Consider the following 15,850-nt stretch of genomic DNA (forward strand, 5'->3'; position numbering starts at 1 on the left):
TTGCCCAGGCTGGAGTGCAGTGGCACAATCTCAGCTCACTGCAACCTAAACCTACCACGTTAAAGCGATTCTCCCACCTCAGCCTCCTGATTAGCTGGGATTACAGGCGCCCGCCACCTCGCCAGGCTAATTTTTGCATTTTTAGTAGAGATGGGGTTTCACCACGTTGGCCACACTGGTCTTGAACTCCTGACCTCAAGTGATCCACCCACCTCGGCCTCCCAAAGTGCTGGGATTGCTGGTATGAGCCACCATGCCCAGCCAATTTTCTCTTATTATAAGATAAATTTCTCTTTGCTTCCCTTAAGACTTATTTGATACGAGATCTGAAGTCTCATCTTATTCAAAACTGAATGCATGAATGAATAAAGAAGGGCTGCCTGTTAACTCATCGAGTCTGGCAGTTCTTTCTGGAAGGCCACACAAATTAGTTTTCTCTGGTGAAGCCAAACTTGGAACTCACCTAAGCCTTCCCATTGGTAATTAGTGTGTGACCAGCCCCATCATCTTTCTAGACTTTTCCCACAGACCTCAAGTGTCCTGGGCACTGGTGATGTCAAATTCAGACTGATGGGTGGGGCTGGGATGACCTTCCCAGGCAGGAAACTGCTCTGCCTTCAGGCAAGGGCCCTTCTCCCCATCAGACTAGGCTCTTCTCCTCCCTCAGGCCTGGGCCTCCTGGCTCCTCATCTGAAGGCCTCTGTCCCTTCCAGACAGGAGTGTCCCCTCCCCTCAGACGGGAGCCTCCTCCATCTCAGATGGGCATCTATGCTTCTCCGACTTGATCCTCCCCTCTTCAGACCTGGGTCTTCTCTACTTCACACTGGCAGGGCATCACCTCATCTGCATCACCCTCAGACAGGGGCCTCCTCTCCCAACTGACAGGGGCCTCGGCCCACCCCTCAGACAGGGGCATCCTCCCTCCTCAGACAGAGGCCTCCTCCCCCCTTCAAACAGAGGCCTCCTCCCCCATCAGACAGAAGTTTCCTCCCCCCTCAGACAGGTACCTCCTCTCTCCTCAGACAGAGGCCTCCTCCCCCCTCAGACAGAGGCCTCCTCCCCCCTCAGACAGAGGTTTCCTCCCTCCTCAGACAGAGGCCTCCTCCCCTCTCAGATAGAGGCCTCCTCCCCCCTCAGACAGAGGTTTCCTCCCTCCTCAGACAGGGACCTCCTCTCCCCTCAGACAGAGGTTTCCTCCCTCCTCAGACAGAGGCCTCCTCCCCCCTCAGATAGAGGCCTCCTCCCCCCTCAGATAGAGGTTTCCTCCCTCCTCAGACAGGGACCTCCTCCCCCCTCCGACAGAGGTTTCCTCCCTCCTCAGACAGAGGCCTCCTCCTCCCTCAGACAGAGGTTTCCTCCCTCCTCAGACAGGGACCTCCTCCCCTCTCCGACAGAGGTTTCCTCCCTCCTCAGACAGAGGCCTCCTCCCCGCTCAGATAGAGGCCTCCTCCAGCCCCACCCCGCCAGACAGGGCATCCTCCCTCCTCAGACAGGAGTCTCCTCCCCCATCAGATGCCCCCCCGCCCCACCCGGTGGGACCTACTCCTGGCCAGGCCCAGGTGGCTGGCCCGCGCGTGCTGCCGCCGCAGCTCTGTGATGTAGTTGCAGCAGTCCAGGAAGACCTTCTTGCACGCCTCGCCCAGGGAGATGAAACGGGTCCGGCGCTGGCACGAGAATCTCATGGGGTTCTCCCGCATGCCGTCCTCGCAGCACTTGCGCAGCTCCTTGGGGTACTTGCCGACTGCGGGAGCACATTCCCCCAGGCCACACCCTCAGCCGGGGGCCGGCAGCAGGAGGGACGAGGGACAGACCCCAGGGAGGACTTCCCCGCCGCCAGGGCCTCCCCTCCTCCCTCCCTGGCTCCTACATGGCCAGGCTGGGGTCTCCTAGGGTGGGGCTCAGCGGCAGGAGTGGGTAGGAAAGGCTCCCACCTTTGTCCATTCTCTTCTCCGTGAGCTGCACGGAACGGCGTCGGCGGGCGGCTGGCTGTGGGCACTGAAGTTCTGCAGGGCAGGAGGACCGAGGAGAAGATGGATGAGGCACCTACTAGGTGTCCTCGGTTCACCCCTCACGATCGTGTGAGGTGGGGTTGTTCCTGCTCCCATTTGATGGAAGAGCAAACTGAGGCTCAGAGGGGAGGGATTTACTAGGTGGTGGTGGAGGCGGGGCTTGAACCCAGGACCCCGGATTCCAGAGCTCTGCTCCCAGCATCTGGGAGGTGGAGGTGCTGTCTGTCCCCATTCCGGCCCCTGGTGGCGACCTCACCTGCCCTCTGGGCGGTCTGCTGGCCACTGCTGCTCGTGAAGGTCAGCCCTGCATCCGAGAAGACACCGGCGTAATCCTTCCCACTGCCTGGGGTGCAGCCGATGTCTGCCTTCTCCACCACGTCCCAGATCTGCGGGGGGCATAGGGGTGGCAGGACGCAGGGAGGCCAGGCTGACAATTGGGATCCCCCACATATGCACCTGTGTATCTCTTCCCAAATGACCCCACCCCGTCCCGCTCTCATCTCCCTCATTCCTGCTTCTGACTTTCCTTTCTCTCTCCTTCCTTCCTTCCTTCCTTCCTTCCTTCCTTCCTTCCTTCCTTCCTTCCTTCCTCTCTCTCCTTCCTTCTCTTTCTCTCTCTCTCTTTTTTTCTTTCTTTCGAGATGGCGTCTTGCTCTGTCACCCAGGCTGGAGTGCAGTGGTGTGATCTCTGCTCACTGTAACCTCCAACTCCCAGGTTCAGGTGATTCTCCTGCCTCAGCCTCCCGAGTATCTGGGACTACAGGTGCAGGCCACCATGCCCGGCTAATTTTTGTGTATTTAGTAGAGACGGGGTTTCACCATGTTGGCCAGGCTGGTCTCGAATTCCTGACCTGAAATGATTCGCTTGTCTTGGCCTCCCAAAGTGCTGGGATTACAGGAGTGAGCCACCATGCCTGGCCTTCTTTTTCTTTTCTTTCTTTCTGTCTTCTTTCTTTCCCTTCCTTCCTCTCCCTCCCTTCCTCCCTCCATTCCTCCTTTCCTCCTTCCTTTGCTCCCCCTTTCCTTCCCTCCTTCCCTCCTTCCTTCCTTCTTTCCTTCCTTCCTTCATTCTTCACTCCCTCCCTCCCTTCCTCTTTATCTCTTTTCATTTTCTTTCTCTGTTTCTCTCTCTCTTCTTTTTTTTTCTCCTTTCTTTCCATTCTTTTTTTTTTTTTTAAGTTGGGATTTTCCCCTGTCTCCCAGGCTGGAGTGCAGTGGTGCAAGCATAGCTCACTGCAGCCTCAAATTCCTGGGCTCAAGCAATCCTCACACCTCTGCCTCCTAAGCAGATGGGACTACAGGCATGCGCCATCATGCCCAGCTATTTTAAAATTTTTCTGTAGAGACGGGGTCTTGCCATGTTGCCCAAGCTGATCTGGAACTCCTGGCCTCAAGTGATCCTCCCACCTTGACCTCCCAAAGTGCTGGGATTCCAGACGTGAGCCACCGCATCCGGCCTCCATTCCAAATCTTATCTCCATTCCCCCTCTGATTCCATCTGCATTCCCATCCTCACTCCTGATCCCAAGCCAACCCCACCTCCGTCTTCGTCCCTACTCCGGAAACCTTCCCCACTGGATGACCCTGGGTGTGCTGCCACCAGCCTCTCAAAGCCCCAGTTGAAAGTGTGCAATTCTCAGCCAGGTGCAGTGGCTCACGTATGTAATCCCAACACTTTGGGAGGTCGAGGCGGGTGGATCACAAGGTTAAGAGATCGAGACCATCCTGGCCAACATGGTGAAACCCCGTCTTCACTAAAAATACAAAAATTAGCCTGGCGTGGTGATGGGCGCCTGTAGTCCCAGCTACTAGGGAAGCTGAGGCAGGAGAATCGCTTGAACCTGGGAGGCAGAGGTTGCAGTGAGCCGAGATTGTGCCACTGCACTCCAGCCTGGTGACAGAGAGAGACTCTGTCTCAAAAACAAACAAACAAACAAACAGAAAAAAAAGTCCAATTCTCATGACCATCCCCAATTGGAACCCATGTCCAACCTCATTCCCATCTTCAGCCTCAACCATCCCTGTGTCTGGTCTGCTCCGATCTCTGCTTTCAGCCACGCCCCCACTGCACTGCCCTCTCCAGTCCCACCCACCTCCCCCAGCCCCGCTCTGTGCCTCCGCCTCTTCTCAGCAGCCTTGGGACACTGGCCTTTACCTTACTCTGTGTCAGTTTGTTCTTCTTATTCAGCACGAACACGCCCTTGTCCACGGCCACCAGACCCACCCGGGCCCCGTGGTCACCCTCTATCTTCAGGGTCATCTGCTGCCCAGGTAAAGGCTGCCGGTCTTCTGACTGGCCACTTTTTACCACCAGCTGTGGGGAGGGGCGGAGACGCAGAAAGAAGTCAGCTTTGGGAGAGAGGAGTGCCTGGGATGGAGGGGGTGCTGGGCTACAGTGGAAAGACAGAAAGGTTGGGGGGAGCCTTGGGGGTGGGGAGGGGGAGAGAGAGAGAGAAAGGGAGAGAGGGAGGGAGAGAGAGAGAAAGGGAGAGACAGGGAGAGAGAGAGAGAGAGAAAGGGAGAGACAGGGAGAGAGAGAGAGAGAAAGGGAGAGACGGAGAGGGAGAGTGAGGGGGAGAGAGGGAGAGGGAAAGAGAGAGGGAGAGAAAGAGAGAGAGAAGGGGAGAGGGAGAGAGAGGGAAAGAGAGAAGGAGAGAGAAAGAGGGAGAGAGAAGGAGAGAGGGAGGGAGAGAAAGGGAGAGAGAGGGAGAAAGAGGGAAAGAGAGGGAGAGAAAGAGAGGGGAGAGAGAGGGAAAGGGAAAGAGACAGGGAGAGAAAAGGAGAGAGGGAGAGAGAAAAGGAGAGAGATAAAGAGAGAAAGAGAGAGCGAGTGAGGGAGAGAGAGGAAGAGAGAGGGAAAGAGAGAAGGAAAGAGAAATAAAGAGAGAGGGGAAGAGAGATAAAAAGGGAGACAGAGAGGAAGCAGAGAAAGGGAGAGGAAAGGAGAGAGAGAAAGTAGAGAGAAAAGGAGAAAGGGAGAGAGAAAGAGGAGAGAGGGAGAGAGGGGGCGAGCGAGCCCAGGACACACCGAGCCCACGCAGGAGTCCTTGACGTCCACCCACACGGAGTCGGCCACCACCTCCCTCTGGCCGCTGGCGCCGATCAGCGTGTAGTACGCCACCAGGCGGAAGGAAGGGATGAAGTCGGTGGTGATGGATAGGGGCAGCACCACCAGCTCCTGGCCGGGCTCTCGCACCTGGCGTCCCGCCTTCAACAGCTTGCCCTTGTTCATGATCTGGGGGGACAGGCTGGCATCAGGCTAGGGAGGGTGAGTGGGAGGGAACGCAGGGAGGGATCCGGGATGGGGGAAGGGGTCCCGGGACTACAGAAGAAGCAAGGAGGAGGCGGGGGCTGAGGTTTCCAGGTGGCCACGGACCAGGTAGGTGTAGTAGCGGATCTTGGCCTCATGGGCGCGGTCTATTCGCAGGAGGAAGTTGACATTGAGGGTCTCCCCGGGTCTGAGCTCTGTACGTGACACTGAGAGATGCAGGTAATTTTTGGAGTTGCCCACGGTGCTGTAGGGCTCAGCCTGCATGGTCCTGGTAGCCTGCTCTGCCTCGGAGAGCTCCTGCTTCTTCGTGCGCACCTGGGTGGGGAAAGAGGGATGCATGCTGGTGGCCGCCCAAGAATACCCGCACTCGAATCCCTGAGACCTGGGAATTGGTGGCCTTTCTTGACAAAAGGGGCTTTGCAGATGGGATTAAGTTAGGGATCTGGAGACGGAATCATTATCCTGGATTATGTAGGTGGAGCTAATGTAATCATAAGGGTCTTTATTAAGCGGGGCCAGGGGAGAAAGGAGAGACAGAGACAGAGAAAAAGAGAGACACTGGAAGATGCTATGCTGCTGCCTTTAAAGGTGGAGGAAGGGGCCATGAACCAGGCCTTTAGGGCGCCCTCATGACACTGGAAAAAGCAAGGGAGCGAACTTTCCCCCAGAGCCAGGACTTCTGACCTCTCAAACTATAGACCCATAAATGTGTGTTGCTTTAGATCAGTAGGCTGTGGCCATTTTTATGGCAGCCACCGGAAATTCATGCATAGGCTGAGCACAGCAAGGGGTAAGTGGGGTACCCAGCCTGGGAGCTGCAGAGGGACTGGGAGGCCATCTGTAACCTCTGCAGCTGTCATGAGACTTGCTTCCCTCCCAGTGAGGGGCAACAGAGCCACGTGCACAGAAGCCAGGAGAACTGAGAGCACCTCACAACAATGGGCCTGTCCCAAACACTACACAACCCTCCTTGTGAGATTCAGGCTCCTTCCCCCGTGGGAGTGGAAAGACCGTGCGTGGATGGAGCGCCTCTCCATGTAAGTGGAAGGAGCAGGGCATGCAAGAGGAAGATTCCTGTTTCCTCAAACTGTGGACCCCTCTATGCAGACAGCAGGACCCCACTGTGCAGGACAGAACCTCCCTAGGCAAATGAGAATGTCTATGCAAATGGCAGGACCCCACTGTGCAGGAGAGAACCCCTCTATGCAGATGAGAATATCTCTATGCAAATGGAAAGATCCCACCGTGCAGCAGAGAACCCCTCTATGCAAATGAGAATATCTCTGTGCAAATGGCAGGATCCCACTGTGCAGGAGAGAACCCCTCTATGCAGATGAGAATATCTCTGTGCAAATGGCAGGATCCCACTCTGCAAGAGAGAAACTCTATACAGATGAGAATATCTCTATGCAAATGACAGGACCCCACGGCGCAGGAGAGAACCCCTCTATGCAGATGAGAATATCTCTATGCAAATGGCAGGACCCCACTGTGCCAACACCAGGACCCCTGTAGCGTCTTCCCAGTGATGCGATTCTGAGGCTGGGCCCAGACGCACCGTGATGCTCAAGGGCTTCTGGCTGGGGTGTGTGTTGATGCTGAGTTTGGCCACACCGTCTCCCTGGGTTAGAGACTGCACAGCGTCCTCGCCCTGGACTGCCACAGGGACTCGGTAGGCTGGAGAGCCATCGGGGTTCGTCACGAACACCTGTGATGTGGGGTGCAGGTGGGGGAAGTTTAGGGGTGTGGCTGGTGATCTCGGAGGGAGGAGTGGGACCCCTTCTCGCCCTGGGTCTCACCATGAGGTCAAAGGGCATTCCTGGTTTGAAGTACTTGGGTGTCTTGGTGAAGTGGATCTGGTAGGGAGAGGTCACGATGGGGATCCCGCTGCGCTCCGCCTGCACCATGTCACTGCCTGAGGGGACCAGCTGTGAGTGTAGGCTACTGGGCCACCCCTCAGGATTAGACCTCCTCCCTCAGAATGGACCCCACCATCAGACTAGGCCTCGCCCCTCAGAGTAGAGTCCACTTTCATACTGGCCCTGTGCCCCCCATCAGACTGGACTCCACCTTTATACTGGCCTTGTCTACTCCATCAGACTAGGCACAGGCTTCATACTGGGCCTGTGCCCCCCATCAGCCTGGACCCACCTTTATACTGGCCCTGCCTCCCCCATCAGACTGGACCCATCTTTATACTGGCCCTGCCTCCCTCATCAGACTGGACACAGACTTCATACTGGGCCTGTGCCCCCATCAGCCCAGACCCCACCTTTATACTGGCCAGGCCTCCCCTATCAGACTGGACTCCACCTTCATACTCAGCCTGCCCTCTCAGACTGGGCCTACCCCATCAGACTGGACCCCACTTTCACTCTGAGCCTCCCTCCTTAGACTAGGCTTTCTCTTCTGACCTGGTCTCCCCTCTCAGACCGGCCCACCTGGTGGTCCTGAGCCTGACCTTCAGACTGGGCCTCACCTGAGTGCAAGATGACGGTGACAGACACGTACAAAGACTTCCCCACCAGGTCTTCCGCTCGGGGGTTCTGCACCCCGTCCAGCAGTACCTTCCGGCTCAGCACGGTGTCCCCTGAGCCATCCTCAATCTGGGAAGGGAGAGGAGGCCTCAGAGAGGGGAGCAGGCTCAGAGGAGGCGGGAACTGGGGCAGGGATCAAAGCGGCTTCTGTCTGTGGTACCGGAATGCGCTTGAGGGATTCAGGCAGGGAAATCCTCTGTTCGCCATCCTGGATCCCGAAGATGACAAAGGCAGTTCCCTCCACTTTCTTCCCGTAGAGGAACCTACGGGGCAGATTGGGAGGGCTTCAGGTCCGTCCCTCCTGGAGAACGGGATCTCCCCCAGCTTCTCCTGCCTGTGCTGAAGACTGGAGCCCCCAACCCACTGCTGGCCTCTCACCTGGCCCCACCCCCAGCCCCCCACCTGACTCCACCCCCAGCCCCTCACCTTGCCCCACCCCCAGTCCCTCACCTGAGTCCACCCCCAGCCCCTCACCTGACTCCACCCCCAGCCCCTCACCTTACCCCACCTGCAGCCTCCCACCTGGTCCCACCCCCGAGTCCCCCACTTGGTCTTCACCTGGTCCCTCACCTGGCCCTTACCTGGCCCCACACCCAGTCCCTCACCTGGCGGTGATGGTGACCTCCAGGCCCTTCTCATTATAGATGTAGTAGAATTTCTCTGTAGGCTCCACTATGACCTCGAAACTGGGCAGCACTGGGGGAGAGACGGCGCTGGTGGGGCCGGCGCTGGGCCAGGCGTTCCGGGCGCTGCCTCCCCCCAGCCCCTCCTCCTCTTACCGTACTCCTTCACCTCAAACTCAGCGGAGAAGACCTGCTGTGGTGAATTTTCATAGTAGGCTCGGATCTTCCACTGGCCCATGCTGTGAGGAGGGCGGATGAGTGATCTGCTCAGGCCTCGGAGCACCCCCGCTCCCTCTCCTGGGATAGGGGAGCCCTGAGCCCCCTCCTCAAGAACCCGACATACTTGACGAGTTCCGGAATGTCCCAAGACAAAGGCAAGATGCCAAACTGGTTCTGAGAAGACAAGGAGTCCTGCTTGACGGGGATGCCTTCCGGGTTCTGTGGGAGGCAGGAGGGAAGGATACAGGATAAAGTGGCTCTTCAGAGGCTGGGCTTAGCCTCTCAGCTCTCCCTGACCTCTCTGTGTCTGGACATTCTCTGTGCACAGTGTCTACTGTGGTTAAGAACAGGGACCTGGGTGGGCACAGCGGCTCACGCCTGTCATCCCAGCACTCTGGGAGGTTGAGGCAGGCGGATCACCTGAGGTCAGGAGTTCAAGACCAGCCTGGCCAACATGGTGAAACTCTGTCTCTACTAAAAATACAAAAAGTAGCCAGGCATGGTGGTAGGCACCTGTAATCCCAGCTACTCAGGAGGCTGAGGCAGGAGAATCGCTTGAACCCGGGAGGTGGAGATTGCAGTGAGCCAAGATCACTTCACTGCACTCCAGCCTGGGAGACAGAGTCTCACTCTGTCTCAAAAAACAAACAAACAAACAAAAAAAACAAGGACCGGAGTCAGTCAACCTTAGGTTTGAATCCCTGCTGTGCCACTTACAAGCTGTGTGACCCTGGGCAAGTTACCTAACCTCTCTGTGCTCAATGTGCAAATCTAGAAACAGGAGATAATAATGGCACCTACTGTATTGGCTTGGGACATAGTTCGCATGAGTAGGGGCTCGTTTTTTCAGTGTCTCTCTGAATACTAATAACTAGTAGTGTCATTTCATCTGCTGCCAACATTTAAACATCATGAGGCATCACTGCACCACAGCACTCCAGCCTGGGTGAAAGAGCGAGACCCCATCTCAAAAAGTAATTTATTAGGGCGAGCGCAATGGCTCAAGCCTGTAATCCCAGCACTTTGAGAGGCAGAGGTGGGAAGGCTGCTCAAGGTCAAGGGTTCAAGACCAGCCTGGGAAACATAGGGAGACTCCATCTCCACAAAATATTTTTAAAATTAGCTGGATGTGGTGGCGCACGTCTGTGGTCCCAGCTACCCTGGAGGCTGAGACAGGAGGATCACATGGGCCCAGGAGGTCAATGCTGCAGTGAGCTGTGATTGTGCCACTGCACTCCAGCCTGGGCAACAGAAGAGATCCTGTCTCAAAAATAATAACAATGAATGAATGAGTAAATAGTTTAAAAGAAATTGTAGAGAGGTAACAGGGATCAGGCAAGTGGCATGTCTGAAGTCCATGAGCTGGCTTTAGGAATTAAAACACATAAAAATCTGTTTTTCTTTTTTGAGACAGAATCTTGCTCTGTCACCCAGGCTGGAGTGCAGTGGCGAGATCTTGGCTCACTGCAGGCTCCGCCTCCCAGGTTCACACCATTCTCCTGCCTCAGCTTCCCGAGTAGCTGGGATTACAGGCGCCCGCCACCACGCCCAGCTAATTTTTTTGTACTTTTAGTAGAGACGGGGTTTCACCATGTTAGCCAGAATGTTCTCGATCTCCTAACCTCGTGATCTGCCTGCCTCGGCCTCCCAAAGTGCTGGGATTACAGGAGTGAGCCACCGCACCTGGCCAAAAGTCTGTTTTTCTAGCTTCTGTTGGAAACAAGGACATTTCTGTGGATAGTGTACTCTGGTTAGCAGGAGACATCTAACTGGAGTTGGGCAACTGTTGTGCCTTTAAAAGAGGTGTGTGGTCTCTGTTCCCCACAGACCACATCAATCCCTAAATCTAGATAATTTAAAAATTTTTTTTGTAGAGATGCAGTCTCCCTACCTTTCCCAGGCTGGTCTTGAACTCTTGGCCTCGAACAGTCTTCCCATCTCTGCCTCCCAAAGTGTTGGAATTACAGGCTTGAGCCATTGCATTTACCCCAGTTATTTTTTGAGACACAGTCTCACTCTGCCACCCACACTGGAGTGCAGTGGTGGGATCATGGCTCGCTGCAGCCTGGAATTCCTGGGCTCAAGTGATCCTCCTGCCTTAGCCTCCTAGGGTAGCTGCGACCACAGGCATGCACCACCACACACAGCTGTTTTTTTGTTTTAACTTTTCTTTTTTGTAGAGACAAGGTCTGGCTATGTTGCCCATGCTGGTCTCGGACTCTTGGGCTCAAGCGATCCTCCCGCCTTGGCCTCCCAAAGAGCTGGGATTACAAGTGTGAGCCACTGCACCTAGCCTTGTATGATTTCAATACATCCTCATGATAATTCTATGAGAACACCCTCCTTCCCCTTCTCTCCTCCCATCCTTCTCGCTTCTTCCGGTAAGTTTTTTATTCAGCCCAACTGTATACCAGCATTGTGCTAAGTTCAGGTGACAAAACCCTTGAACAAACGTAACAATTCCTTCCTGGGTGGATTTAGGTTCAATAGAGGGTGAGGCGAGTGGAGAAGCAATTATCAAATGAATACATCTCATTTGCAGGACATGGTAGGAAGGAGGAGTGTGTGTGGGCGGGGAGGGGGGACGCTCAGGGTGGGTATTTGCGACTTTATAGGTTACTCAGAGAGACTTCATTGTAAAATGGAGACATTGGTGACATTCGAGCAAAGACTTAGAGGAGGAGGGATGACGAGCTGTGTGGATATTTGGAAGAAGAGGGTTTTCTTGAGAAGAGGGCACGGCAGGTGCCAAGGCCCCAAGGCAGGACTGCACCTGGGTGTTGGAGGAACAGGGAGGAGGCCCGTGTGGCTGCAGCAGAGTGAGCAAAGGGGACACAGGGAAGAGGGGAGGGCAGGGAAGGGACAGAGCAGGGTGTGCAGGGCCTTGTGGGCTGCAGGGAGGACTTGGGCTTTGACCCATAGGAAGGTGGGAGCCATGGAGGGCTGTAGGCAGAGGAGGGATGGGCCCTGACTCAGGTGCTCACAGGCGTCCCCTGGCTGCCGTCGGCAGAATAGATGACATAGAATTATCTGTCATGATCCCAATATTCAGATAAGGTAACAGGCTCAGGGAGGTGAAGTGATCAGGGGTTTAACTGAAAGCAGAATCCACAGACACCTGCACTGCTCCCTGGGGTCTCCCTGGATCTCCACCTTGTCTTCCGACCTGTGTGTGTGTGTGTGTGTGTGTGTGTGTGTGTGTGTGTGCCGTATGGTGTATTGTGTGGTTGTGTGTTGGGTTGTGTGTTGTGTGTGCTATGTTTGTGTGCATTGTGTTGTGTGGTTGTGTATGTTGTGTGGTTGTGTGTGGTGTGGTTGTTTGCTGTGTGTGTTGTGTTTTGTGTGTGTTGTGTGTGTGTGGTGTGTGATTGTGTGGTTATGTATGTTGTGTTGTGTGGTTGTGTGTTGTGTGTGGTGTGGTTATGTATGTTGTGTTGTGTGTGTTTTGTGTGTATTGTGTGGTTGTGTATGTTGTGTGTATTGTGTGTGTTGTGTTGTGTGTTGCGTGTGGTGTGGTTATGCACGTTGTGTTGTGTGTATTGTGTTGTGTGTGTTGTGTTTTGTGTGTGTTGTGTGTGTGGTGTGTGATTGTGTGGTTATGTATGTTGTGTTGTGTGGTTGTGTGTTGTGTGTGGTGTGTGATTGTGTGGTTATGTATGTTGTGTTGTGTGGTTGTGTGTTGTGTGTGGTGTGGTTATGTATGTTGTGTTGTGTGTGTTTTGTGTGTATTGCATGGTTGTGTATGTTGTGTGTATTGTGTTGTGTGTGTTGTGTTGTGTGTTGCGTGTGGTGTGGTTATGCACGTTGTGTTGTGTGTATTGTGTTGTGTGTTGTGTTGTGTGGTCGTGTATGTTGTGTTTGTGTGTTGTGTGTTGCACTGTGTGTGTGCACATGTGTCTGCATATCTTTGCCTCTGTGTGTGTGTGTTGTGTGCTGTGTGTGTGCGCATTGTGTGCTGTATGTGTGTGTTGTGTGGGTGTGTGTGTTGTGTGGGTGTGTGTCTGCATATCTCTCTGCCTCTGTGCCTCTGCGCCTCTGCCACTGCACTTCTTCCGGTGTGTCTTTCTCTGTCTCTCTCGATCTCTTTGTCTCTCCTAAGCCTGTGACCCTGCTACCCCTGGGGCCCCCTCTGGCTGGTACCTCAATGTTGACCACGACCGTCCGGCCCACGGGTAGCAGCTTGTGGTTGACGGTGAAGATCCGATAGAGAACTGGGGAGAGACAAGGAAGCCTGGTGAGACCCTGGCCCACCCACGCCGGTGCCCCGCCCTCTCCAGCCGCCCCCAGCCTCACCTGTGGAGCCGGGGGTGTAGATGGTCTTGTCTGTCTGGATGAAGAGGTACCCGCTCTGAAGGCTGACCAGCACCAGCTTCTCCACCACTTGGGCCCCAAAGGCGGCCTGCACGGTCACGAACTTGTTGTGCCCCTTTTCTGACTTGAACTCCTTGTTGGCTGGGATCTAGGCGTGGGCAGGGCATCGTCAGGGGTCTGTTCTAAGGCCCCGTACCCACGATCCAGCTTCTGGATCTTGGGCTGGGTCCCTCCTTGCCTGCCCATTATTCTTGGTCTCCCGGAGTGGCCATTTTGGGGAGGGAGGGACATGTGAAGGAGGTGCGAGGGGAGAGGGGGGACCAGGGAGGGGACTCGGAAGAGGTCACAAGGAGAGAGCTTACAGGAGAAGGGGCTCAGAAGGGGCAGGGGTTCAGAAAGGGGGAGGGACTCAGGTGAGGGAACTTAGAAAGTGATGGAGACTAAGAGGGGAGGAGTTCCGAAGAGGAGACTTCGAGGGGGAGGGGCTTGGAAAAGGAAGCAATTCAGTGGGAGGGACTTAGAGGGGGAGGAGACTCAGAAGGGGTGGAGTCTCAGAGAAGGGAGGGGCTTAGAAGGGGAGGAGACTCATAAGGGGTGGGGTCTCGAAGGGGAAGAGATTCAGAAGCGGTGGGGTCTCAGAAAAGGGAGGGGCTTATAAGGGGAGGAGACTCGGAGTGGAGTCTCAGAGAAGGGAGGGGCTTAGAAGGAGAGGCGACTCCGAAGGGGTGGAGTCTCAGGGAAGGGCAGGGCTTAGATGGGAAGGAGTCTCAAAAACGGTGGAGACTCAGGGAATGAAGACTTAGAAGGGGAGGAGACAGAAGGGGAGGAGCTCAGAGAAGGGAGGGGCTTAGAAGAGAAGGAGCCTCAAAAGGAGTGGAGACTCAGGGAAAGGCAGGGCTTAGAAAGGGAGAAGACAGAAGGGGAGGGGCTCAGAAGGAGGGGGAGTGGGCGTGGCTGTGGGTGTCAGCAGGGTCCTGCGCCAGTCTGCACTCACCCTGATGGTGACGTTGCCCATGTGGCTGGTGGCAGGGGTCAGCACGGTCTTCTCACTGGACAGCACTAGTTTTTTGCCTGGGAAGTCGTGGACAGTGACAGTGACCGGAACATCCCCTTGCGCGTCGTGGGCCTCCAGCACCACGGTCTCCTCGCTCTCCAGCCGCAAGATGTTGGGGGTGATGACAGAGTACCTGTCGGAGTGGGGCACGGGAGTGGGGCTGTCATTCCAGGGATGTGAGACGCCAGTCCTCACTGGAGTCAGCGCCTGGCAGGCTGTGTGCCCCAGCCCCTGGTCCTGGAGAGGATCCAGTGACTGCCGGCGCACTTGCCAATGCCAATATCTTCTCTGGGCACTGCCACCGTCTCAACCACATGGGCAGGACAGCAGCCACCATGACTCCCACTCTCAGCCAGCTGGGCCTGGCCTTTGAAAGCCTGGGCAACGAGGGGCCATGCATCCCACCAACCCCTGAACCTCCAAACCAGCGTCAGCCACTCCTCCAAGTCTCTGGACTTCCAGACCCACAATCACCTAAACCCACACATGCCCCAAACCCTAAACCTACCTCTCTAAACACTCAAACTCCCAGACACCCTAAACTCTACATACCCAAACCCACATACACCAAAACCTCTAAACCTCAAATCTTAGAGCACCCAAACCCAGCCTAAACCTCCAACACCCAGTCCTAATAAATACAATCAATTCCAAATGCCCCAACTATACATGAACCCGAAGTAGCCAATCTTTAAACCCACACTGAAAATTGTAAGTCCCCAAGCTGCAAACTCCCAAATCTTGTAAAGTCCAAACCTCCGAGTCTCCAAATCACCCCAACCGCACCATCACTGAACACCACGTACACCCTAAACCAACAGATGACCTCGATTCTAGAAACATCCCAAACTCCAATTCCACCATACCTGGATTCTACAAACACCCAACCCATAAACACCCAAACTCACAGGCAGCCCAAATTTATATAAATATTCCCAACCTGCTAACCCCTGAATCCACAAACACCCAACCCATAAACACCCAAACTCTCAGGCAGCCCAAATGTATATAAACTCCAATTCCACGATACCTGGATTCCACAAACACCCAACCACAAACACCGAAACTCACAGGCAGCCCAAATGTATATAAACATTCCCAACCTGCTAACCCCTGAATCCACAAACATCCAAATGCATCCTGAACTCTACAGGGACCTGGACCCCCAATGCCTGCTTCCACCCCAGAAGCAGCCCTGTTTGTGGGTAGAGTCATAACCACTCACATGGGACTCCCCAGAGCCAGGGGGAGGTGGGTTAGTAGCAGGAGCAGCAGGCTGGGACCTGAGGTGGGTCCCATGGTGCTGGGACAGTGCAGGGTCAGAGGGACAGAGGGACAGAGGGAGAGGAAGGGGAGGAGTGAGCAGTGCCTGCTGGAGCTGGCTTTTTATCTGGCTCCTGCCTTTCCCCCACTCAGCCCCCCCTCCTCCCCAGGGCCTCTCCCCTTTTGGGGCTGCCCCAGATTTCTCAATACCATTTCCTAAGTTTTTCAGTCCCTGGGGCCAACATGTCCGTGGGGTGAGTAACCTGAGGGCATGTTCCCCAGCAGCATGAATGTAGCTGCACCCTGCCCTGGACTCTCCCAGGGTCAGGGCCACCTGGTGAACACAGACCTTTCTCTGTTGGACCCACTTTGTAGTGGAAGAACACTAAGGTCTGGAGAACCCCCAACCGCAGATGTCTTGGACCTCATCCCCAGTTCACTTTTGGCCATGCGTTTATCAGTCAAACCCTTCCTAGGAATCTCTCTGTAGGCTGGGAGTCAGAGTCCCACTTCCAGAGGTTTCCATGCTGAGGGAGGGGAAGTAGAATGGGGGAGGGACAGAG

General features: G+C 55.1%; 1 protein-coding gene across 1 annotated transcript in view; it reads right to left on the reverse strand.

Annotated features, from left to right (window-relative positions):
• C3 (complement C3) overlaps window positions 1-15,410 on the reverse strand; it is a 42,776-nt gene extending 27,366 nt beyond the window's left edge. The window contains exons 1-17 of the mRNA XM_030807866.1: window positions 15,250-15,410; window positions 13,965-14,157; window positions 12,953-13,118; window positions 12,800-12,870; window positions 8,784-8,878; window positions 8,597-8,679; window positions 8,423-8,513; window positions 7,978-8,080; window positions 7,760-7,886; window positions 7,080-7,195; window positions 6,839-6,988; window positions 5,386-5,595; window positions 5,038-5,244; window positions 4,165-4,323; window positions 2,266-2,395; window positions 1,932-2,003; window positions 1,544-1,741 (exon numbers count right to left, since the gene is read on the reverse strand). Coding sequence (XP_030663726.1) covers window positions 1,544-1,741; window positions 1,932-2,003; window positions 2,266-2,395; window positions 4,165-4,323; window positions 5,038-5,244; window positions 5,386-5,595; window positions 6,839-6,988; window positions 7,080-7,195; window positions 7,760-7,886; window positions 7,978-8,080; window positions 8,423-8,513; window positions 8,597-8,679; window positions 8,784-8,878; window positions 12,800-12,870; window positions 12,953-13,118; window positions 13,965-14,157; window positions 15,250-15,323 — 2,245 coding nt within the window. The 5' untranslated portion in view covers window positions 15,324-15,410. The remainder of the gene's footprint in view (window positions 1-1,543; window positions 1,742-1,931; window positions 2,004-2,265; window positions 2,396-4,164; window positions 4,324-5,037; window positions 5,245-5,385; window positions 5,596-6,838; window positions 6,989-7,079; window positions 7,196-7,759; window positions 7,887-7,977; window positions 8,081-8,422; window positions 8,514-8,596; window positions 8,680-8,783; window positions 8,879-12,799; window positions 12,871-12,952; window positions 13,119-13,964; window positions 14,158-15,249) is intronic.
• Between the last annotated feature and the right edge of the window lie 440 nt (window positions 15,411-15,850).

Source organism: Nomascus leucogenys, unplaced genomic scaffold (assembly GCF_006542625.1).
Source record: "Nomascus leucogenys isolate Asia unplaced genomic scaffold, Asia_NLE_v1 Super-Scaffold_241, whole genome shotgun sequence".
Taxonomy (NCBI): domain Eukaryota; kingdom Metazoa; phylum Chordata; class Mammalia; order Primates; family Hylobatidae; genus Nomascus; species Nomascus leucogenys.